This window comes from Ostrinia nubilalis, chromosome 9 (assembly GCF_963855985.1).
Source record: "Ostrinia nubilalis chromosome 9, ilOstNubi1.1, whole genome shotgun sequence".
NCBI lineage: Eukaryota > Metazoa > Arthropoda > Insecta > Lepidoptera > Crambidae > Ostrinia > Ostrinia nubilalis.
In genome coordinates, this window is record NC_087096.1 from 12,999,791 (window position 1) to 13,025,566 (window position 25,776).

Below are 25,776 nucleotides of genomic sequence, written 5' to 3' on the forward strand. Positions count from 1 at the left end.
ATGGTTTGTTCGTCAGTCGCGAGTGAGGCACTGCCAGTGAGCAGTCCACTGCGCTCGTTCGATATAAATAAACAAAACTAAATTCTATCCAAACGTGTTAAAGTTTCATTTTACAAGATGGCTAAAGTGCTTTTGAGTAAGGAATTGCCGGACATAGAGGTCAGTAAATACAGCTAACTAATTATTAGACTAGAAAACTAGTTCGGTCGGACGACATCACATACAAATACTGGTGGCATCTTACGTATTTGTAATAGATGCGATTTTTCAACAAAAATGTGTTCTCGACTGTACTTTGTATGAGTGTTGATTGATAGGTCAATCGCCTATTTCTTTTGTACTGACTGCATCACTGCATGCACATGAGATGCGATTTGCCAACAAAACCAGTCAACGTATGGACAGATAAAACTTGTTCTATTATGTACTTTTCGGTACCTATGTCTATTTTATTTATTAATGGTCGGTACTTCATTAATTAATTTTAATGAATGGTTCATTAATAGATCATAATCATCTAGTAAAATAGTTCCTAAAAGATGAGAAGTTATCTCTATGTGGTGCGAATAACAAAATCAAAAATATTTATTCAGTTTAGACCACAAGTGGCACTTATGATGAACGTCAAAAATAATATAGTAAATAATAATTTAAAAAAAGGTAGCCCTTATGGGGCACTTTACATGTCTCCTTATCTTTTGGGCCCTACCAGCGCTTCGAGACAAACATATGGCAAGTAACTAATAATAAATAACTAAACTGTATTCCACAAACCTAGACTTCGCTCAGTATTTGTTTCAAGTTCATAACCACTTATCTACTTGCATATTTATTAATACATGCACAACGTACAATTTTCATTCAAAGCATGAAGTGGTACGTTTAAAAGGGAACTTGTAACTTCCTAGTTACTGACGCAGTACCTACTACTTGTCTTATGGCGCATTAAGACCACAATCTCGTTCTCAACGTGATAAAAATGTAAATACGCTCAAGCTTATTTTTAATATTTCAAGGTTCAATAAGAAAGGAGTTTTTCTACATGATAAACCTACCTAAATAACAATTTCCTGTCCTGTGAGTCGCATGTGACACATCTATTGTTTTAGTTAATTAAGTACTTAACTCATATGAAACTATCAATGATTTCTAACTATTGCTAATAGCGCACTCTGACCTCAACAAGTTTGAGATTATTCGTCAACAAATACTTATATTTAGTTAAATGGTAGGGTCAAGGGCTATCTAAGGATCACCCACATTGTTTTTGATAAAATATTATCGGAGATGACGTAAAATTTAAATAACAAAGCAAGAAAACATCGTAGCTGGACACTATGTAGATGGGGCAGAGGGCGTCCACAACAGTCCTCCATCGCGTTCGGTCTAAAGCTTCGCGTTTGATCTCGCTTCAAGTCTTGCCGATCTTCTTCGCCTCGTCTACCACAGTGCGCCGCCAAGTTTGCTTGGGAACAACATTAGCGTTTTCCTTGGGGGTTCCAATCCAGAGCCTGCTTGGGGATGTGATCGGGATCCCTTCGGAGAGTGTGGCCAATGCAGTTCCACTTGCGGCGCTTGATGTCGATCGGAATTTCGTGGCAGCGTTCCAATAGTTTGACGTTGGAGATTTTATATTCGGAAGATGAACTCCTCCATTCTCTATTACCTTCTTAGCTTATTTCTTTGCGGGTCTAATGTCCGTTCATCTTCTTTGTTTAACTTAACACCGCTATCACTAATTTCTTCTTTGATTGAGATTCTCTTTTTACCGGGATCATATTTTTTATACAGGTAAGATAATGGTCTTACAAACATTCGACAAGTCGTCTTTTTTCTCTTACATTGGGTGACTAGCATTACACAATAGGTTTAACTAATCAAAACTTTTGACTTTTCAGAACTTGCTGAGGTTGAACCCTACAGTGAAGCCGTATTCCAATTTGGTCCCATCAGCACAGACCAAGAAGAACAAACAGCACTGGAAGAGGAACGCTGACCGAAAATGCACCGTAAGTTGTTTAACTATCTTACGAAGATATCAAACAGATCGAAGTATAACTTTAAGGAGGAACGACGATTAGTTCTTATACGTTTCGGCATTGAACACCCAGAATTGACTTTTATTATGCCTGGAAAGGCCTAGTAGTTGGACTCTGAGGAATCTCTGATGAAGAAAATTCTCGCCTTCTTGTTGCAGATTAGTTTTCCTAGGTAACTTGTGCCTATGGCCTACGCTGCGTTCAAAATTCATCAGTCACTGTTGGCTACAAGACACCAAACCTGGACCGTTTGATTTAAAAACAATTCCGCGATCGCAACTCAACGAAGTTTAATCTTAATTAAATCAGATTTTTCACGTATTCTGCTATTATTAAAGACCGTTATTTTTCCAGACCTGTCCAACATTGGTAAAGAACTTCGACGACATCAAGCACACGACGTTATCCGAGCGTGGTGCCTTGAGGGAGGCCGCTCGCTGCCTCAAGTGCGCGGACGCACCCTGCCAGAAGTCCTGCCCCACGCAGATTGATGTCAAGAGCTTCATCACTAGCATTGCTAACAGGGTCGGTATTTATCTTATTAATTCATCAATTTATATTTATAAAGACCGCCTAAATTGTTCTGTAACTCTGTTCGATTTGGTTTCTTTTGTGAGTCTGTTTATAGTGGTCTATCTATCGTAGTTGGAAATTAGAATTGTGTTAGCGTACGAAAATCATGAAATCAAAAAAATGGTTGGACAAAAACCATTTTTAACCACAAAGGCGAAGCTCTTGACTTGCATTCCCACCTGATGGAAAATGATGATCAGTTTGAAGGAGTTCTAATAAACAGAATGCTGAAAATTAGTGGAATACCATTATTAATAGCATCAGCATGTGCACGAATTGTTAAATTATCACTCAAAGAAAGATTATGATAGCATTTTGATTATACTTGTAAGTAATAAGGTAATAAGTACCTAGATAAGATAAAACGCGTGCGCAAGGGGCTTGGCTTTTTTTCCTTCCCTGGCGACTAAAGTTTAGTCTAGTAGGTAGGTACATAGTTTAGTAATGACCATAATTAGGTTGTTTGTGTTTTCTGATTGGAAAACCCCAGCATACATTCGATATTATGTTATAGCTCTTCTCTTGTTTATCATGACCTCATTATTTGTTATTTGTATCTCGCACGCCAGCCATATTAGTAAAGCTGACTAAGTATGATGCCGAATGCTTTCTACGAATTTGTTTACGAATTGGAAATCTACCATATTCACACTCCATTATGCATCTAGAATTTAGATTCAGCATCGCTCACTCACTGCGTTAGAACTTTGTAACTTCGAATTACGAATGCTTTCAGAATAAAATTCCAGAGACTACTTACTTAGTCAGAAATACTGAATTTTTGACTCTCATTTAAAAAAAAACCCGCACCGCTGTAAAGTGTAGAGTTTATGCAAATGCATATTACTAAGTAGTTAGGTAATTTTCTAACAAAACACTTCTTGAATTGTATGGCATCGTTAATAACCATGACGCTTCAATACGTTTGAAGCAGTCGTCCGTTATTCATTAGCGTAAATGTTAATTAAGCAGGGCCGGATTAACCATCTCAGGGCCCCTAGGCACAGCTCGTTTCGGGCCCCCCTTTTTCATACCACAACAACGCAATTTGGAAATTTTTACTGTCTACATTACGAAATCGAATGAAGGTACCATCATTATCAACAACAGATTTCAGTCATCACATTTCAAAGGTACCTATACGCCTTCCTTCAAGTCAAAAGACTTTCGCCACAATCTACAGGACCGAAGTATCAGTCATTTAAAAATGAAACAAAGAATAGGTAAATCTTGCATATTTTTATAAAACTAACATAAACATTAAAAAATGAAAATGTACATATTGTACTGATTAAGAAGCATGTTTAAATATTAACCCCTCTAAAAAAGATACAAAATCGTTTAAAACTTCTTGAAAATTGACTTTTTCTGATACATCATCTTTAACATGTTTTTTTTTTTTTCATTTTTTAATCGGGAGTGATGGGCTTGGGCCCCTGGTAATAGTGGGCCCCTAGGCACTGGCCTAAAGTGCCTTATGGATAATACGGCACTGTAATTAAGGTTCTTTTATTCTTAGCATAAGAGTAGGCGCACACCGTTGATTTTTAGTTGGCCGATAGTTGTGCCCGATTTTAAATTGTATGAAGAATCGGCCAAATCGAATCGGCGTAGTGTGCGCACTCCCATACATGCCCATACTGATCAACTGCTCGACGAAAAATCAACGGTGTGCGATCTTAGAGTAGGCCTAAGAGATAAACTATTTTATCGTCGAAATCCAAATTCGTCACGAATTTCGACGAAGTCATACTTACTTACTTTTACACCTGCTGAAACGACTACAACTTTGACTCGAAATAGACTGTTGATTTTCAAAGCTATTTCTTATCTTAAAAAAAACTCCTAAGTTGGTACTTCTATCATTTATATTGTACTTAAGGCTCGGTATCCACCAATGCGAAGAAGAGATGTGTTTGAATAACCAATCAGATTCGTTATTTTTTCACATCACGCCTCTAAGCTGTTCAGCTTCGGTGGAAATCCGGCTTATTAAGTAACTTGAAATGCTACTATTATGTATTCTGTGCTTGGAGTAAGACTTATAGGGCCCGTTTTATGCTAGTATCTCAATTTTTCTTGTGTTCCAGAACTACTATGGGGCAGCCAAGGCCATCCTGTCGGACAACCCCCTGGGGCTCACGTGCGGTATGGTGTGCCCCACCAGCGACCTCTGTGTGGGAGGCTGTAACCTCCATGCTAGCGAGGAGGGAGCTATCAATATTGGGGGGCTGCAGCATTTCGCTGTTGATGTGAGTTTGACAAAAAATTAAGATACAGGGTGGCCCAGAAGAAAGTTCAATTTTAAAAATTCAAGGAAACGAAAGCTGTTCATTTTTGTAGAACTTTAACTATTGCAATTTAAAAGAAATTTAATGCAATTTATTTTTAAATTTACTTTCTTTTATAAATTTTATCGTACATGTGATTCCCTTGACGTTTACAACATTCGGTTAACATACATCAAAATTTTGGAAAACTTTCGTTAGAGTTACCTCGAAATGGTTTCAGGATGGATGGATTAAATAATACATTACATGAAGCGAATCGAGACTTCAAAAATTCTTCAAAATAGTATAATAGTAAAGTTTAAAATCTTATATTTCAAAATTCATATTAACGACATCTACTTGCATGCACCCAAAACTACATTTATCAAAACTTTCTTATCTCTAGATCTTCATGAAAATGGGGATTCCCCAAACCCTGGACTCCAACACCAAGCCGTTACCTCGAGGTGGAAACCAAAAGATCGCGCTCATCGGCGGTGGACCCGCCAGCACCAGCTGTGCCTGCTTCCTGGCAAGGCTGGGGTACAAGGACATCACCGTTTATGAGAAGGAGAATTATTTGGGGGGACTGAGGTATGTTACTTGAGATCACAGATCACAGAAACTAAAGGGAGATGTGACAAGGGGGCGTGGTCGGTGTCGCAGCAATATGCCCAAAAACAGAACACATTGCTCGGTATTTTAAAACGTACCTATTTGCATAAAGCACCTACTTATTATCTTATTTATTTTGTATTTTAATGTCAAGGTTAGTTTCAAAGATAAACTGGATAACAATTGGCTTGCCAACAATATTATCAAAGAAATGGATAATTTTATAAGTGATGATTACAACTAGGTAGGTAGGGTATTTTAGTTGGTAACCAAAACAATATTGATCTATTACCTAATATTGTTATCTGTGGGTCTAGACAAAGTGCAAATTATGATCGCAAACCAGTCGAAAAGTGGTCGAAAAGCCCCTTTTTTGTATGGAGTTTTGACGGATTCGATTTTCGATTCGATCAAAAAGTGCGTTTTGTCTAGGGGGGCTGATGATACTTACCTATTTACCTACTTATTAAGATTACAGACTTGGTAGTGTTAATTGTGAAAAATATAAAACGTTAAAATAGCGGTATCGTTATAGCCAATGAGCTGCTGTCATAGTGACATTGACGTATTGTCAATGTCACGCGAGAATCAAACGTCAGAATAGAGGGACGCGCGGGGACGACTCCGCGCGCTTTTGTGCTAAGTGATGAATTATATCTAAAATAAGGCAATATAATGTACAAGATGAGTATCCAGTGTTTTATTTATGAGAATAGATCTACCGGCCTCTAATAGTTCAGAAGTGAGATCTGAAACCTATGATAGTAACGTGATTTCAAAGTGTTCCAGGTGACCAATGTTTCGTGTTATTTGTCACGAATGTTATCACAAAACGCCCACGATTCTATGATTATAATGGAATATGATGAAGAAAGAATGTCAAGGAAACCACGCTGACAACTGTGTGAGATGCAGAAAAGTATTTAAGTACGAGAAATGATGGACTCGAATGATGAAGATACTCCTTCCGTAACTTGGCTTGTGGTCACGTAAGTGGTGAACAATTTGACTAAAGATGGCCCCAGAGCAGGTACGATTCATTAATATTATCGATTATTCTAACAGCAACAATATTAACACGTTTCCTTTTTGAGCAAAATAATGCATGGAAGTGAATGATGCATCAAATGTTATAGGTATTGTCAGTCTTTACTGATAATGCCAGGAATGTGTGTGAAAGCTATGGTATGTGCTCACTTTAATTGCAATGCCTAATAAACTATTTTAGTAAATCAAATTAAATTGAACGGTGTTAATTTGTTCATGTTTACATTCTGCGAAGAATAACCTGTTGAGATTTAAAATCTACAAAGAATAGATAGAATATGGTCACATAAATTAAATAAGTTTGGTGATCATGCCCGAGTAACCTCTTGGCATTATTTTGGAGAAGAATTAATAATTAGTTTTATTCAAGTAAATTGAAGCTAAGGTCTGTGTTGTGTAAACCAGTTTTAGTATCATGATGTTTCTTTCTTGATGTTGAGCACTATAAGATGAGATAAAATCTATTAATTAGCTTAATTTGTAAATTGAAATTAAGTAAAGCAGCCAGTTATATCATTGAACATGAGGATTTTTGGTATTCTTATAGTGATTGATACTTCAATTATTGTGAAACATAATTATTGTGTACTCCTGATTAATGTAGATGCAAGACACAATATTATGTTACATGAAGCTATATTTGAGTAAGGATAATGTTAATATTGAATTTCTCCAACTTATCAAATAATTTCTACTGCCAGTAGTCATTTAGATTGTCTTACTAACATTGAAAATAAGTGTGGGTGACCAAAATTTATCCAATTATGATATTACATAAAAGATATAGAATGTGGTACATTTAACTTAAAGGGTATTCTTGTGAACCAGGCATTATTGTTGGTTATTCTCACATGGTGAAAATGATTTTAATCTTGAGGTTATTTGTTAGCTGGTTAATAAAAAGGTTATTGGTTGTGGCATGTTGTGTGTGCATATTTTTAGATTTGACTTGAGTTTTAGATGTGGTGACTTTTCTGTCTGCGGGTTGGCCCTGTGGTGAGCAAATCAGTCAAGCACAATACCAGAGTGAAGCTTAACACTGAGCCCCTTACTCCACATAAGTGATTTGGAGTTGGACAGAAGGTAATGCAATACAAAAGGGCATCAGCTGTGATATTTGGTGAGTGAAAATGTAATACAAAAGGAATCAGATGTGATATTTGGTGAGTTGAATTAATGTTTTATTGCAAGGGTTGAGCTGAGACTAGCAGTGCCACTGCGGCTTGGTTGTTTAACTGTGCTTATTCTTGTCATTGGCATGAAATTGCATACAATTAACTTGAGTGTGAACAGATTGTAATAATAAATTGGCTACAGTCTACTGCTAGACTTTAGAACTTCCCAACTGCCGCTAACAGTCTTAAGCAAAAAGTTAGTATTAATAATGGTGAATAAGAGAGTTATGTGTTTGAATAGAAATAAATGCTTATCATTGGTCATTAGCATTGGCCTATTGTGTGGTATACTGCTGTACTGTGCGAAAGTTAGCTATTTACCCGACTGCGCCAGAAGGAGGGTTATGTTTTTGAATAATGGTATCAATGGAGCAAAGTACTAGCAGTGATCAAATAAAGTTTATATTGGTGATGATTGTGTTGTGTGCTTCCCTGTAATGACTGGGTTAACAACAGATACTTGAATATGAAGTCAGTTGCATTATGGGTGAATTTTGGCCAAGCATGAGAAGAGAAGTATTGTACTTGTTAAATTAAAGTTCTTGGATATTTCCATGAATGCTTGTTCCTATTTGAGGATGGTAAGTTCATTGAAGTATGTGCAGTTTCCAAAGATAATAGTTGGAAGTGTATTGCTGTCAACACAACAATAACAGTAAGTTTATTATGATAAAGTTGCATTTGTGTGTGAAGCAAATTTGTGTTCACTAAGACACAATGAAAACATAATTTGTTTCACTGTTTATTACTGGCATTATTGATGATGATTTATGTAGTTGTGTTATTCATCTTAATATTTTAGAGTTTACATTGAAATATTTTATTATTTAAATAAAGATAATTTTAGCAAATTTCTTATGATGTTGTGATTATGGGAATGGTTTGATAATAATAATAATAATAGGGGTATGATGTACTATGTGAGGATCATACACCAGTGGGCATTGTCATGAAACTGGGTGGACTTTGTCATTTTGTGTGAGATGGATGTCCTGATAGCTGTGTGAGGAGGACATGTGGCATTGTCTTGAAACTGTGTGGACATTGTCATTCTGAGTGGGATGTCTGGTGTGACATCAGGAATTGTGAAGATGTCGTGTCTTGTGTGGGAGACATCATGAACTATGATCTTTTGGCTTGTGTAGCGACATCATAGGGCTGTGTGGCGAGGCGCAAACTGTGTGGAATGGCCTAATCTGTGTGGGTTTAAAGAGAAAATGTTAAAAGAACCATAACCAATCCCATAAATCATTTAGGTCCGATAGTATTTATTTTATTTGTATTGTATTGTATAACTTCATTATAATTACGTCATTAGGAGTTCACAATGTTCTAAATTAATTCTGAATAATACCGAAGAGAAGAGGCAGTATCATGAGCAAATGGAGAACCTACTGAGAACGGCATACGCCGGGCGCTGTAGTGGTGACTTCGTGGAAAGCTTCAACGACATCGAGCAAGCAAAGAAGTGATTTTTCAAGTGGACGAAGACCACAGGAAGGCGGTCTTCCATGTCCGGAACTGGAACAGCAACGACGACAGGCTGCTAGCAGTCGCCCCGAGCGGCAGGCGCGCGAAGAAAGAAGCGACTCCCCTAGAAGCTCCTGAAAAGCAGTGGCGCCTCAAGACCGGATGGGACGAGCCCGTGCTGGAAGACGTCGCAGCATACTTCGAGAAATGGTTGTCAGACCTGCAGACTATGAAGAGACTGCGTATTCCTCGATACTACTACGGGGGGGAGATAAATGAAACTCCGAGAGCTGCACATCTTCTGCGATGCAGGCGAGGAAGCCTACGCCGCCGTTGCGTATTGGCACCTTGCTTACAACGACAGGAAGGACGCGGAAGTTGTGCTGGTAGCTGCGCGTGCCAAAGTGGCTCCAGTGAAGACACAAACGATATCGAGGTTGGAGCTACAAGCAGCATGAACGGAAGTGCATCGGCTGCCTGTAGAAGACACTATCTACTGGAGTGACTCCTAAACTGTGCTGCATTGGCTGCGGAACGGAAGCCGCCGCTATACACCCTACGGAGCGCATCGACTTGAAGAGATCACCGAGGAGACAAGGCCGTCGGAGTAACGTTTGAACTCACTTGAACGTAGCCGACGTGGCGTCGAGAGCGGGATACGTGCCTACATCGGAAGAGGATGAGTCTGTTGTTCCAAGGGCCGTCGTTCCTCAGAAGACCGAAGTCTGGATGGCCACGGCAAGAAGGCAAGGACGATGACTTGAAGATCGAGGATAACGAGACGGTCACATCGGACCTCTCGCTTTGAATATTCCAGAACATGAGAGACAGAGATGGCAATATCGCGAGAGAAAGGGAAGAGTATAAAATAGGGAGCAGGGCATTCCAGCTGACTAGTTTAATTCATTCAAATAGATAAGAAGCGAGTTAAGAAATCAAAGTGGTCGAAAAGAAAAAGTGAAGAACTCAGAAATAAAGCTGTCTACAACAAGTACTCTGCCTTCAAGATTTATGCCGGTTCCTAGCCCACGAACATACAGTCCACTGCTCATCAACAGTGAGGGTTCTTTCCATTCTTGGAAGTAGAATGGGTTACAGTTCTATGATTTGGAGTTTATCGGAACCAATAAGTTGTATTTTTGTGGTGGTTGAACAAACCTGATAGAAACCTTGGATAAAGGCCTAATTGGGCATCAAAGGATGAGTTTCTTCGGTGGTAACATTTTGGGCATATGAGCTATGGTGCCTAGATTAAGATGGCATGTGTGTAATCGACATTATTGTCATTATTGGAGCAGCTGATTCTAAAAATATTGAACGAAGAGATAATTGTGATAGCGTCTGTATGACCATTGGCGTGGCGCTACTGATTGAGGAGCACGCTGAGCTTCTAGATGATATGAATGTGCTGTGTAATGATGACATAGATGTACTGTGTGATGATGATATAGATGTACTGTGTGATGATATAGATGTACCGTGTGACGATGATATAGATGTATTGTGTGATGATTTCTCGTTTCAGCAGAACCAAAGGTGGTCAGCGTGTGGTGCGAATGGTGGTGGAGATGGCAGAGTGGATCTAGCCAGGTGCTCAGCTGGATCCCAATACGAGGCGTCAAGTGTGCCATGAGCAGACCTTCGAGGGCGAAGGAATTGCAGGAAGGCCGAACTGTTAATTGTGAAAAATATAAAACGTTAAAATAGCGGTATCGTTATAGCCAATGAGCTGCTGTCATAGTGACATTGACGTATTGTCAATGTCACGCGAGAATCAAACGTCAGAATAGAGGGACGCGCGGGGACGACTCCGCGCGCTTTTGTGCTAAGTGATGAATTATATCTAAAATAAGGCAATATAATGTACAAGATGAGTATCCAGTGTTTTATTTATGAGAATAGATCTACCGGCCTCTAATAGTAGGTATCCTTATTCGCGACTCTTACATATATCAACCTTGAGCCCATATTCTTACTTATATCAAGTTACACGCGGGTTTTTTAAAAACTTAAAAAACAAAATATCAGTGGCCCAAGGCATAATAAAGGGTTGAACTCCCGAAGAATAACGGTTCGATTTTTGATTGAGACACCAATTAATTATAAGAACAATTTCTGTTCTATTCTGGACCTAAAGATATGCCTTATTCTTCCCCAGTTCATCAGAGATCCCCCAGTACCGCCTGCCTTTCGACGTGGTCCAGTTTGAAGTCGACCTGGTGAAGAGCCTCGGAGTCAAGTTTGTCACCGGGAGAAAGCTGTCAGCTAAGGATATCACTGTTGAAGTGAGTTCTAATTAATAAGAAAATAATTCCGATGGATCACAAATGTGACTTTTTCTACTTAAAAGTGTTTTATTTAATTCACGCCTTTTTCATATTAATAATATGGTTTAAGATTTACCAAACACTTTAATTTCAGGGTCTTTTGAAAGATGGCCACGCGGCGGTCTTCCTCGGAATCGGTCTGCCTGAGCCCAAAACCGTGCCCATATTCAAAGGACTCACCCAGGAAATGGGCTTCTATACAAGCAAGGACTTCTTGCCCCTGGTCTCGAAGGGGAGTAAGAAAGGTTAGTTTAACAAGCACTAATATTCCTGTCAACCCCATAGCAAGCTGTTTACGCTAGCGTAAACAGCTTATGTTAGGACTGGGTGAGAGTCATACGACAATTATTATTGTCCGTAAAAAACCAACAGGGATCAAACTAAGCACCGACACTCTAATCGCTACACTGTGCGACGCGCGCCCGCAGTGAGTGTGCGAGCGCGTCAGCAACATAAATACGCGCGAGCGATAAGGATGGGTAGCTTGGGGTCATTGGACAAAATTCTACGTGCTCACGGACCAGGCTTTACTATGAGTAGGTATAACTGGTATAACTCAACAAACGACCTAATGATTCTAAATCATCTGATGATGATAATGAAGTAATAATATTTAGTAGGCTCTTGCTCACTGACTGCATTATGTTAACGATGATGAATTAACATCTTCAGGCAAGTCTTCATTCCCGGAGTTTTTTGGGTCGTGCTCCTGTGATGATGATATGATAGTGATGATGACGATGAAATGATGTCTTCAGTTGTATGTGCCTGCATGTTTTCGCTCCTGAAGTTACACGAGTCTCGATTCTGTGATAATGATGATAATGATGACGTTGTCTTCAGGCAAGTGTGCCTGCAAGTTCTGCAACTAGTCACTCCCGGATTTTAACGATTCATGGTCCTGTGATGATATGATGATGTTAATCATCATTTTAGCCATAGAACGTCCATTGCTGAACATAGGCCTCCCCTAATGCTTTCCACGTTGATCGATTGGTAGCGGCCTGCGTCCAGCGCTTCCCTGCTACCTTTACGATGTCGTCGGTCCACCTTGTAGTTGGTCGTCTCACGCTGCGTTTTCCGGTACGCGGCCTCCATTCCAGAACCTTGCTACCCCATCGGCCGTCAGTTCTGCGTACTATGTGCCCTGCCCGTTGCCACTTCAGCTTGCTAATCCGTCGGGCTATGTCAGCAACTTTAGTTCGTTTACGGATTTCCTCATTTCTGATTCGATCTCGCAAAGAAACACCAAGCATAGCCCTCTCCATAGCACGCTGTGCAACTTTGAGCTTCTGTATAAGGCCTATAGTGAGAGGCCACGTTTCCGAGCCATAAGTTATCACTGGTAACACGATTATGATGTTAATGATGATGGTAATTTCCTCAGGCATGTGCGCGTGCAAGTCGTCGCTGCCAGAATTGTACGGCAGCGTGATCGTACTCGGCGCGGGAGACACTGCCTTCGACTGCGCGACGTCTGCGTTGCGATGCGGCGCGCGCAGAGTGTATGTTATCTTCCGGAAGGGATTCAGCAATATTAGGGCTGTGCCGGAGGAGGTAAGATGATGGACCATTCGGTTCATATACTTAATTCAATATTTGTCCGAATTTTGATTAAATCGCTTATTTCGTCTTTTCTAATTTTGAGTTTGATTTTGAAGTAAAATTATTCAGGTACCTACCATATTATACCTATTAGTACTCAATGTGTAGGTCTTATACCTAAGTCCTAATAAGTATGTAATTAAAGAGTGAAATAATACATGTTTATTCAGTAAGTATCACACATTACTTATGTAAGTCTTTTTGTTTTTAGGTCGATTTGGCGAAAGAAGAAAAGTGTGAATTCGTACCATTCATGTCACCACAAGAAGTTATAGTGAAGGATGGCAAGGTAACTTTTCTTATACCTACCTACTTTTTGTGAAGGTACCGAACTTACACAACGCTGTTTTGTTCTAATTACCTACCTTTCCGACAATCGAATAATCTAGTAGGTATACCTATTCTATGCATTTATCAACTTCCAGATTGCAGCTCTGAAAATGTGCCGAACTGAACAATTAGACGACGGAGAATGGATCGAAGATGTCGACCAAATACTGCAGCTGAAAGCCAACTTCATAATATCGGCGTTTGGGTCCGGATTATACGATGCCGATGGTAAGAAAAAAATGATATTACTTTATCCCGTGGCTTCACCTGTGTAATTTGAATCACGCAACCTGCGAGCTCACTCAAAGTACCTACTTATCTTGATCTATTACCAAAAGCTGACGAGTAACTTATGCATGAGAATTTTATTTATGACTTGTAAAACTACAAGCTTGGTTCCCAATTACGAATTTTGAACCCCCTTTACTTGCGTACCCTAGAACTTAGGTACCTACTTGCTTTGTTAATGATTTCTCCCTTTACTTACTTAAAAATATTTAACCTTCTCTCTTTACGATTTCTTAGGACCAAGAAAGACAATTTAATAGTTGCCAGTTTTCACCATCGATCCCTAATTTTGAGTGACCCTTATGAAAACAAAATTCCTGTTGTTACCATAGGGGTCACTTAAAAATTAAGGATTGATGGTGAAAACGGGCATAAATCTTTAGATGCGTAGTCATAATTGGATCTCTTTTTAGTGAAAGCCGCGATGTCAACCGTGAAACTCAACCGATGGGGCCTTCCTGAAGTGAACAGCATGACGATGCAGAGCGCGAGTAACCCTCAAGTGTTCATCGGGGGAGACTTAGCCGGGGTCGCCGAGACCACTGTAGAGTCGGTGAATGACGGCAAGACCGCGGCTTGGTACATGCACTGCTATTTACAGGTTAGTCATTAGTTTCCGCTATTTTTAAGTTAATCCCTAATTTTTAAGTGACCCCTATGCTATGGTAACACAGGATTTTTGTTTTTAAAGGGGTCACTTAACAATTAGGAATTGATGGTAAAAACGGACATTAGAGACGTAAAACTATTGGCAAGTCTTTGCTTGGTGATTGTGTTACGATCAAAGTGATAAATGACAAAATTATGAATAATCGCCGGTTATTATGAATAATTACCGTATGATTTGGTAAATGTGATTAATATGAGATCATTTATGTGTGTATAAAACTAAATAGGCGGCTTAGGGGTGGCCCAAGGGCCACCCCCGCCGCACCTTAACCTATTTTTTACATTAAATCAAAACAATATGTGGCAAAGTAATGTTACGCAAGAAACAATCCAAACTCATTATGCCAAATTATATTAATATATGATATCAAAACGTTCAAAATGTGTGGCTGTACACAAGCACTATACATGAGCCATTGTTCTCTGTTATGATATTTCTTAGTACTAAGGTTTTATTATTAAATAATCACTGATAAATGTAATTCATTTATTACTTTTACCGCGACTGTCGGTAATTATTCATAATAACCGGCGATTATTCATAATTTTCAATTTATCACATTTACCGTAACAATTACATAGGTAGAATCTAGGTTCGCTTATTGTATCTTGTATAGTCTGTTTAATTTTACCGTTTTATTTTCAGGGTATACCATTCGACTCGCCAATCGAACTACCGAAGTTCCACTGCCCAATAGACGACGTGGACTTGTCAGTGGAAGTCTGCGGCATAAAGTTCGAGAACCCCTTCGGGCTGGCCAGCGCGCCGCCCACCACCAGCGCGGCCATGATCCGCCGCGCCTTCCAGCAGGGCTGGGGCTTCGCCGTCACCAAGACATTCGGCCTGGACAAGGTAAGCTGATAACTACTTACTATGGTTGTAATATACCCAGATCCTGGGAAAACTATTTGTCCCCCACCAGCTCGTCTAAATTCTTCGAGCCTTCGAGCAGGGCTGGGGCTTCGCCGTCACCAAGACTTTCGGCCTGGACAAGGTAAGCTGGTGAAACTATGATCATGTATGCCAATCGTCAATGTACGGCGGGCGATATTATGATGTGTATGCACAGATTTTGTGTTTAACATTGATGGTCAGGCTATAAAATAATAAGAAGTATCATCTAGGTTTCGGAGAACAGCCCTTTCGATTTACAACCCAAATGAGTTATGTGCGCACCTGGTACCTGTGACGTCACATCGATGCTCTGGTACGGACGGGGCGAACGCAGGGAGGTTTGCGGGTAAGTGGGAGGGAGAGTCGAATTCCAGGGAGAGTCGCAGTTGCTTGATCAGACTGTATAAGTATGCAACGCGCTTTTGTATAAGTAACTTTTGGTCTTGATAAGTCCTCCTGCCCAATAGACCATGTAGACCTATCAGTCTCAGTCTGCGGCATAAAGTTCGAGAACCCTTTCGGGCTGGCCAGCGCGCCGCCCACCACCAGCGCGGCCATGATCCGCCGCGCCTTCCAGCAGGGCTGGGGCTTCGCCGTCACCAAGACCTTTGGCCTGGACAAGGTAAGCTGGTCTTCCCCCCACTAGGTGGACCGACGATCTGGTGAAGGTCGCGGGAAGAGTCTGGATGTGGACAGCGCTGGACCGGCCGCTACCTGGATGCCTGGACAAGGTAACAGCTGGTGGAACTATTATGGTTATAACCTAGATCCTGGTGAAACTGTTTAAGACAGTGCCCCGCCCACTAGCTCGGCCATGATCCGCCGCGCAGCTTCCAGCAGGGCTGGGGCTTCGCCGTCACCAAGACCTTCGGCCTGGACAAGGTTAGCTGGTGGAACTACCAATTATAGATATTTTACTGTTTTAAACAGTATCCTGCCCACGACCAGCTCGAGTATGATTCGACGCGACTTCGTGCAACACTTTTGGCCATAATAAAATAAGCTAGTGGAACTATAGTTACTTAGGTAAGTATGCCAATCGTCCACGTAGGGCGGGCGATATTATGTGTTGTATTATATGAATGCGCTGGCAATTAATATTGAGTAGGTAAGTATCATCTAGATTTCGGAGAACAGCCCTTTCGGTTTCCACCACCACCAGCTCTGCTTATACGAGTACAATGCAATCGAGTTAACTGCGCACCTGGCGGCCGTGACATCACATTGACCACCAGCGCGGCCATGATCCGCCGCGCCTTCCAGCTTTCCAGGGCTGGGGCTTCGCCGTCACCAAGACTTTTGGACTTGATAAGGTAAGCTGGTCTTCCCCCCACTAGGTGGACCGACGATCTGATGAAGGTCGCGGCAAGAGTGTATACGGGGAGCGCAGGACCAGTCGTCATGGAAATTCTTGGGGAGGACTTTTTCCAGCAGTAGACGTCATTTGGCTGAAACTGGTACTAGGTAAGTTGGCGGAACCATGTTTAGGTATGCCAATAGTCAATAAATAATTGAGTTGAGGTTATCAAAGTTTCGAAGAACGGCCCTTTCGATTTGCACCACCACCGACGTCTGCTAGTATTGAATGCACTTTTGAACATGGCTTGCATAGTGCTGGTTAAAATGTGTTAAACCATAATGGTTTTGTACTTTAGTTACAACTTGAAAAAGTTTACAACTGGTCGAGGTGTGGTGGCACTGAGATCTTTTGGTCTAAAATTTGGTTTATTCAAATATAATGTTTGTTCCAGGACTTGGTAACCAACGTATCGCCCCGGATAGTGCGCGGCGTGACGTCAGGCGAGAACTTCGGGCCGGGCCAGGGCTCCTTCCTCAACATCGAACTCATCTCCGAGAAGTGCGAGGCTTACTGGTGCCAGAGCATCACTGAATTGAAACGGGACTTCCCTAACAAAGTATGTTCGCGCCATTTTTAATAATTTTAGTTAACTAGCTTTTGCCCGCGACTTCTCGCACGCGTGAAATTTTGTCTCACGGAATTTTTTTATCGCACGCGTCCCTACTTCAAAAACTAGGATAAAATCTATCCTATGTCCTTTTCCGGGACTCAAACTGTCTCTATAATCTAATTGGTTCAGTCAGTGGTTAAGGCGTGAAAGCGTAACAAACTGACAAGAGTTACTTACCTACTTTCATATTTATAATATTTTCCGGGAGTTTTGTAAACTGGGAATTTTATAAATTTTCTTGTGCTCTTTTTGAATTTCAACTATGCGACTGCGTATCGTAGCCGCGCGCGCCGCCATATTGGAAAAATGGCGCCTAAACCATTATTAAAATGCAATCAATCAATCAACTATTGTTATAACTTTTAGTTATTATTCCGAGAAATGTTGTAAGAAAGATATCATAGGATATGAAAATAAATTATCATAAGTATCTCTATTGCAGGTAGTAATAGCGTCGATAATGTGTTCGTACAACGAGCGGGATTGGACGGAGCTGGCTCAGAAGGCAGAGGCGGCGGGATCTGACGCGCTAGAGCTCAATCTGTCCTGTCCTCACGGCATGGGCGAGTCAGGCATGGGGCTCGCTTGTGGACAGGTTAGACCGACATGTTAAGCCCACTGCTGGGCAAAGGCATATTATTCAGCCTGATAGTTGGCGATTGTTAACAGCACTTTTAATTTTAATTAAGTTCAGTCAGTAGAGGAGGCTCATAGTCCAGCAGTGGACTGTAAAGGGCTGTTGCTGATGATGACTTAAGCTCAAATTTCGTCCATTATACAAGCCCTAAGTTTTTCCTTAACTACTTAGGTCCAAAAACCAACTAATAATACGTAACTAGGTACTAACCTACCCTACCTGAACTTAATGAAATAAGTACTTACCTACTTATAGTGCCTAACCTACTATCTAGTTATATACTACACCTACCTACTAGTACCGACATTAAGTAAACATAACTTGACTACTTTTTTCAGGATCCAGTGTTAGTGAAGGGCATATCTCAATGGGTGCGAAAAGCGATCAAGATTCCGTTCTTCGTGAAACTCACTCCCAACATCACTGACATTGTGTCAATCGCTGTGGCGGCATACGAAGGTATTTCAGACGTTATTATAGGTCATAGCACACTTATCAACCCGGAAACGGATCAACACCGTACCGCTTTTCGCCGCGCTGTCAACCGCGAGGCGAGGCGTTTAGTACGATGCGGGCACAGTAGAGAAATCAAACAGTACGGAAGCTTCATACAAACGCTCGAAATCAGACTCACGCACACAGACGCACGCTTTACACGAGCTCTAAGCGAACCTCGCAGTCCATCCGTCGCGAGTGTCGCGCGTTGTGTTTTTAATAATAATTTTATTGCATGCACTGTCCGCTGTATTTTTAAAAACATGCCACGAGTGTATTGCCACAGAATACATAATAGTAGCAACAGAAATTGCACTCCTTTGTGTAGGATCAGATGCCGGCATTTTAACGGTAATAATAATAATGCAAAATATCCAACGCACATGGTGCATTCGAAATAGCACCTTACTACTACGCTCACAAGAGCGCTATTTTTTTGTGTTCAGAATTGATCTACCTCACAGCTCAAGCGTCAGGGTTGTATAAGCAAAGTAAAATAAATAAAAACTTAATTTTAAGAAGCATTTATTGTATTTACGATTGGTAAACTTTAATCTAGTGGTGTTTGTATAATCGTACCATCTCTAAAGTACCTATTAATAAACTTCAGTGTTGCGATAATTCGAAATTGGACAAACAGTTTTAAAAGGTGTAGTGTCGGAAAATAGACACGGTAAAGTAAAGGTCAATGTTTTTATTAGGTAAAATTTTTTTTTTGCTACAGTTTTTTGTCATAAGTATTTCAAAATTATTTAAAAAGTGTAGTTTTTTTAATTATTTAAATCACTACACTTAATTATTATTTCTAAATATTACGATTTCCATTAAAGAAGAATAACAGTGCTATTGGAACAATAAACCTTGATTGCAACGATGATCGACCGAGCGTGTATAGAAATACGCGTGTGCTCACAGGCGCGTCACGGCGCGTGGCGGTCCTGACTGATTTGCAACTTGAAGTTGTCGCGCGCTGTAGGTAATTATCTCGGCCGGCATAGGCGAGTGACAGAGGCTTGGTATTGCTTAGTATTACTATACGGCTATACGGCTGCTTGAACTCGGCATCTTCAAAACCAGAACTTTCATTTTTTAAACTACCTACGTAATAATTCTGAATTGTAAAAATGATTAAATATTACTTTTTAAATAAAGTGCTTACATCTGATTTTGTAATAGTTCTTTTTAAATTACTACGTAATTATGTGTTCTATTTGATAAAGTAACTAATTTGCTCCGCACGCTTTTGTACTAAGTGATGAACTGTATTTAAAATGAGGCAATAGGTAGGTATGTGAAAGTAAGTATCCGGTATTTTATTTATGAGAATAGATCTTCTACCGGCCTCTAATAATACTTAATCAATTTATTCGATTATGTATTCGATCATTATAGAACCTAATTAACGTTTTATTTTTTTGTTAACTACTTAGTCAATTAATTTATTCCATTAGGTATTTGATAATTAAAAAACCTAAATAAACGTTTTGATAAATAAGTAAGTAAGAACCTTATTATTTTATAAATATTAAGAGTGCCAACCCTAACACTCAGTTGAAGTGTAGGTATTTAACTCGCCGAAAGGGCTAAGTTTCCGTACTGCTTTAGCTCATATATATACTGTGATGCGGGTAAGTGCGCGTTGCAGTAAGTACGGAGTTTCATACAAATAATATATTGACCGCCTCGAGTTGATACGATCACGATCCGTTTCCTGGTGTTCAAGTGTGCTTCGTCCTTTATACTGCGAATCAGTACTTCACCCGTAACCCTCCTCCTGTTTGTATAACACGTGATGTTCCATTGCTTCAAGGTGGCGCCAGCGGTGTTTCTGCCATCAACACAGTCTCCGGCCTTATGTCTGTGAAAGCCGACGCTACACCATGGCCTGCTGTTGGTATGTCCTATGTCTATTTTTATACGTATGAAAAATAAAATTGTATTGGTCCCTTTTGGATCGATTTGAAAAGAGTAAGGCTGAGTTGCACTACCTAACTTTGACCGTAACCTTAACGATAACCGGTGTTTTTTGTATGGAATTTGACAGATTTTCGACGTTTGTCAAAGTTAATCCAGCCTAAGTGTTCTCAGTTTCACTTGTTTGGCTCAACCGATTTTGATGCGGTTTTCAGAAAAGTATTTGTGTAGATAATTGAGCACCGCAATTAACCTCTTTAGGATCCTTTATTTCAATAGTGTCTACCAAAGTAAGAATGTATTTTACTAAACTTTTATCGACTGGGAGGGATGAATGGATATTCTTTTCAGTTCTCCCTACAGGACAAGGCTTTTTACAATGAAATGGATATCTATCGTTCTATTTTTCAAGGCGTCGAAAAGCACACGACATACGGCGGGGTGTCCGGCAACGCGACGCGTCCGATGGGCCTCCGCGCCGTATCCGCGATCGGGAACAAGCTGCCCGGGTTCCCAATACTGGGCATCGGCGGCATCGACTCTGCTGATTCCGCGCTGCAGTTCATAATGTGCGGAGCGCCAGTTGTGCAGGTCAGTTACTAAACTCCCTATCAGTCCTAGAAGACAGCGTTTTCTTCTAAAGCGCGACGTAAGATTAATTTTTGTCCACTACGAGGAAGCTGCCTGCATCTCTTTGCAGAAAAATGTTGCAAAAGTCTAGCCTGTCCTGTCTGGTTTACAGTAGGACAATGCTTAGATATGATATCTACCTCTAATTTAGCGCTTCTATAATTCGATCAATCCCTAAGTAGGTGAAGTCCGGTCGCCGAGCAGATAGGATTTCGTCCAATGACCCCAAGCTACCCATCCTTATCACTCGCACTATATTATATTGCTGTCGGGCTGTGCGACGGGCATCCGCAGTGAGTATGTGAGCGCGACAGCTCTCATACACCTGCTGCAAACCATTACCAAGTCTCCAGAAAAACTGCGTGGATTAAGTAAATGGACGTAACTCCTTTTTTAAAACATGCAACTATTCCAATTCTTTCTGTAACACCTACTTAATTTTTCCTTAGTCATCGAACTAGCGACCTAGGTACGATGCCGAAACTTCTTACTTATTGTTCAAACTAATATTTAGTTTCCTATGTCTTCCAGATCTGCAGTGCCGTCCAGAACCAAGACTTCACGGTGGTGGAGGACTACATAACCGGTCTGAAGGCGCTGCTGTACTTGCGTTCTGTTGGCCTGGACGGCTGGACGGGCCAGTCGCCGCCCACCTTCAAGCACCAGAAGGGGAAGCCGGTGGAAACGCTGTACGACAACGATGGAAAGGTAATCTCGTATACAGCTACGTATACATAATACTGGACTGTACCTATAGTCCGATTATATTACAACCCGGTGGAGTTAACTGCGCACCTTGCTGGAATACGCCTAAAAGCCAGTCGCCGAGCACGTAGAATTTCGTTCAATGACCCCAAGCTACCCATCCTTATCGCTCGCGCGTAATTATGTTGCTGTCGCGCTCGCACACTCACTGCTGCCGCCCGTCGCACAGTCGCGACAGCAATATAATTACGTGCGAGCGATAAGGACGGGTAGCTTAGGGTCCTTGAACGAAATTATACGTGCTCGGCGACCGGACTATAGCACACCTCCCTGCGTTGGTACAGAGTACAGAATACCGTACATAAATTATTATTCTGTGCCAGAGCGTCGATGTCACGTCACGGGCGCGTAAGTTATCATAAGATGTAGGTATTATTGTCGATTATGAATTGGTGTCTTTTGGCGTATCTTTCGTACCTATTTTTTCATCTGATAAGTACTTAGGTAGATGTGATTTTAAAACGATAATATGAGTGCGGTGATAAGGATTAAGAGATAAAAAATGATCCAATTATAATTTTGTGAAATCAACTGAAGTTGAGTAAGTATCCTTGTCCCATTACTACATTAATGATTTCAATTCCTTTTTTCAGGTTCTAGCTCATTTCGGCCCATACATCAAGAAGCGTGAAGAGCTGCTTCACGAAAAGCGACTGAATTCAGAACTGTTAGGCAGCAATAAGGTCGACACTTACGTGAACGGCAAGGTCAACGGAGTGGCCGAAATCCCCAGAATCCAAGACGTGTTGGGCCTTGCTCTTTCCAGGGTCGGGACTTACAAACATTTGGACAACACGAAGCAAGTGGTTGCTTTGATCGACGATGTAAGTGTACATACTAAAACTTTTTTGTAAAGTTAAGTATATGCATGTTATAGCGAGGTTTATGCTCGTTTTCACAATCAATCCCTAATTTTTAAGTGACCCCTAAGAAAACGAAATTCTTGTTATGGGATACCATAGGGAGTCACTCAAAAATTAGGGATTGATGGTTAAAACGGGCATTAGACTAGCAATAAAACTTATAGAAGTTGACTTCCGCAAGCTGTTTATCACTGTGTAAATAGCTGTGGCAAGCCAACTTCTGCGAGATTTATACATTGTGACAGCTTGCGGAAATAAACTTCTGCAAGTTTTATTGGTAGTCCTTTTAAGACTAGCTAGCGAAGTTTATCTCGCTATAAGTAAAATTTAAATTAATAACTACTAAAAAATCAACGATTGTTGTTGTAGTTTCAGATACCTACTTAGTTATTGTGGTTAATTCGCTCTCTGCGCTGGATGTAATGTTTTAAATATTATATTTGTTTCCAGGACATGTGCATAAACTGCGGAAAATGCTATATGGCGTGTGCTGACTCCGGCTACCAAGCCATTGAGTAAGTTGTCATGGAAATCCTAAATAAAACCCCTATACGAAACTATAGCTTGAAAATTTCAGGAGTGAAAGAGTGAGAGTCCGAACAGTGCGCAGTGGCGCAGCGTAGCGTAGACTTAAGGTAAGTGCCCCCTACTTCGGTATATTAAGGCTCTTACGACTTTAACAATTTATTTAAAAATAACCAAGGATGATATCAGTATGAAAGCTTTTGTATGTTAAAGTTTGGTCTTTTGACAGTAACTTAATACATAAATTATAGTTATATTGTTTAAACTTTTTTTAATATTAATTGTTCTGCGGACCTCTTGTTTGGATCCTGTTTCGTGATAAAATTTTGCTCTGTTTCTAAGTTCGTGAACTCATGTCCCCTATTTCGGGATAAAGTTTTACGCATCGAGTTAGGATATTTTAATAATGATTAAGGGTTTAATAAATTTAAAAACGATAGTATAAATTTAGAATAAAAGAATTCTGTGAAATTGACGATATTACTTACCTGAAACATTCATGAGAAATAATGTGAGTCTGTCTAGCTAGGTAGGTACGTACCTTCGTATAAATTTATTATTCTAACAATATGTGAAAATATTTATATAACCATCAGAAATGTAGGGGGGCCTTACCCCCCCCCCCCCCCCCCCCTTCGTACCCATAAAATTTAGATTTTTTATTTCTGACGATATGTGAAAAAGAAAATATTCATACAAGTCTAAATTTAAAAAATGTGGGGGGGGGCCTAACCCCCCACCTCTGGAGCTGCTTCAAGTGAGGGTAGTCCCACCCCCCTGAAAATAACCCCAAATACGCGAATGACAATAGGAGAACCAGAGTGACTGACATAGCCCGCAGAATCGCTAAAATCAAGTGGCAGTGGGCGGGGCACATAGCTCGAAGAGCTGATGGCCGCTGGGGCAGGAAAGTTCTTGAGTGGCGACCACGAGCTGGAAGACGTAGCGTGGGCAGGCCTCCCACTAGGTGGACCGACGATCTGGTAAAGGTCGCGGGAAGTACCTGGATGCAAGCGGCGCAGGACCGGTCTTTGTGGAAATCCTTGGGGGAGGCCTTTGTCCAGCAGTGGACGTCTTTCGGCTGAAACGAACGAACGAACGAACGAACGCCAATGACTCATAATAAAAATTAATTAATTTATTACTTAGGTAGGTAAGTATTAAAAACTAAATATATGTCGATTTCTTTGATTTTATGTGTCATACAAGTATCTAACACTATACATTTATATATCACGAACTTGGGAAAAAGTAACAATAATTACGGTTCCTTGTTTCGTGATACTGATTATTCCAAATTCCCCAAGTAAAATTCATGGATTATTGTCAAATTGTGTCAATTAACTATTATCTATCCCATATAAAATACAAATAAACCAAGATAAATAAAACGAATCGACATAAAACCAAAATTACGCTGGTAGTACTTATGCTAATTTATCTTAAAATTGGTCATTTATGTGAACTTCAAACTCGTGTCATATAAATTGTAGTGAACGAAACATATACCGAATTTAGATCATGAGAAACTTAAATAAATGTATTATTTGTTTCATAACTTACATTTAAATTATCATAAATAATTATTTAAAAACCAAGCATCAAAATATTATCCATAATATCCTTGATTCGGTAGTATCACGAAACAGGGGACACCCTAAAAATAATATGTACCTACGCTATTTCGTGAGTCAATTAATCGCAATTTTAAAGGAATTCTACGTTTTCATATAACTTTTTTCTAAGCCAAATCAATTGTCAAGGAACACATGAAACCACTATTACAAGTTTTATGCAAATGGACGTTTCTTCGCCTTTTTATAAGCTTAAGAAGTTGGAGCGCTAACCTTACGGTGAGAGCAACTTTTTCACGCCGTACGGCTGTTTTTGGCTCTCTGAGAGTTTGAAGCTTCGTATTGCTCTCATTTTTGGCGCCACAATGTTGGTACTTGGTTTTTTAGATAGCTTAAATAATAGAGTTTTTGTAATAATAAAGAATTTTTATAAATAATATTCCATTTGCTTATTATTTGAGCTAGAAAAAAAACTTACGAACTTACGTACTATCACGAACTAGTAGCCGTTTACCTTAGGTCCGACCAATCAGTTTTTCGACCATAGTTGAGCAGAGAGATGTGAAAATCTTGGTTATTCAAAAAAGTTAGCAGAAAGGCGCTGGACCCAGGCCGCTACCAAACAGTCAAAATTGAAGTCATTGGAGGAGGCCTATGTTCAGCAGTGGACATCCTATGGCTGAAATGATGATTCAAAACAAATCTCCTCTTGTCTCCTATCCTCTCCACTTGAGGTCGGCTAGCTAGGAACTTAATGGAAATTATTTTCTTTTTCAGATTTGACCCTCAGACCCATATTCCGCATGTGACAGACGACTGCACCGGTTGCACCTTGTGTTTGTCTGTGTGCCCCATTATTGATTGTATTTCGTAAGTATCTATGGATAAACTTAATTAAATAGTTCGTTAATTTATATTGAAGACTAAATAAACTAAAGGTATAAAAGCTCGTTCAACACAAGCTGTTGTGCGTGATGTCCCAGTGACTTCGTGAATCTCGTGGATGTGGGCCCCAGGTTCGATTCCTAGCCAAAACTCTACTCCTACCCCCCTATTTAGCGAAATTAAATTCGACATTCGCTCGCGCCTAGCTGTCTGAC

The 25,776-nt window shown here is 40.3% G+C and overlaps 2 protein-coding genes across 2 annotated transcripts in view; one reads left to right on the forward strand and one right to left on the reverse strand.

The window, feature by feature from the left end:
* LOC135074686 (multiple inositol polyphosphate phosphatase 1-like) overlaps nt 1-25,776 on the reverse strand; it is a 480,690-nt gene that overhangs the window by 411,299 nt on the left and 43,615 nt on the right. The gene's annotated exons all lie outside the window — the stretch shown is intronic.
* LOC135074683 (dihydropyrimidine dehydrogenase [NADP(+)]) overlaps nt 1-25,776 on the forward strand; it is a 26,054-nt gene continuing 278 nt past the window's right edge. Inside the window, exons 1-21 of the mRNA XM_063969049.1 lie at nt 1-159; nt 1,899-2,009; nt 2,394-2,564; nt 4,703-4,864; nt 5,289-5,476; nt 11,348-11,474; nt 11,611-11,761; nt 12,904-13,073; nt 13,333-13,410; nt 13,547-13,679; nt 14,153-14,340; nt 15,055-15,261; nt 17,055-17,219; nt 17,716-17,868; nt 18,249-18,369; nt 20,216-20,299; nt 20,732-20,910; nt 21,481-21,657; nt 22,308-22,538; nt 23,028-23,092; nt 25,454-25,546. Of these exons, the coding sequence (XP_063825119.1) occupies nt 118-159; nt 1,899-2,009; nt 2,394-2,564; nt 4,703-4,864; nt 5,289-5,476; nt 11,348-11,474; nt 11,611-11,761; nt 12,904-13,073; nt 13,333-13,410; nt 13,547-13,679; nt 14,153-14,340; nt 15,055-15,261; nt 17,055-17,219; nt 17,716-17,868; nt 18,249-18,369; nt 20,216-20,299; nt 20,732-20,910; nt 21,481-21,657; nt 22,308-22,538; nt 23,028-23,092; nt 25,454-25,546 (2,996 nt within the window). The 5' untranslated portion in view covers nt 1-117. The remainder of the gene's footprint in view (nt 160-1,898; nt 2,010-2,393; nt 2,565-4,702; nt 4,865-5,288; nt 5,477-11,347; nt 11,475-11,610; nt 11,762-12,903; nt 13,074-13,332; nt 13,411-13,546; nt 13,680-14,152; nt 14,341-15,054; nt 15,262-17,054; nt 17,220-17,715; nt 17,869-18,248; nt 18,370-20,215; nt 20,300-20,731; nt 20,911-21,480; nt 21,658-22,307; nt 22,539-23,027; nt 23,093-25,453; nt 25,547-25,776) is intronic.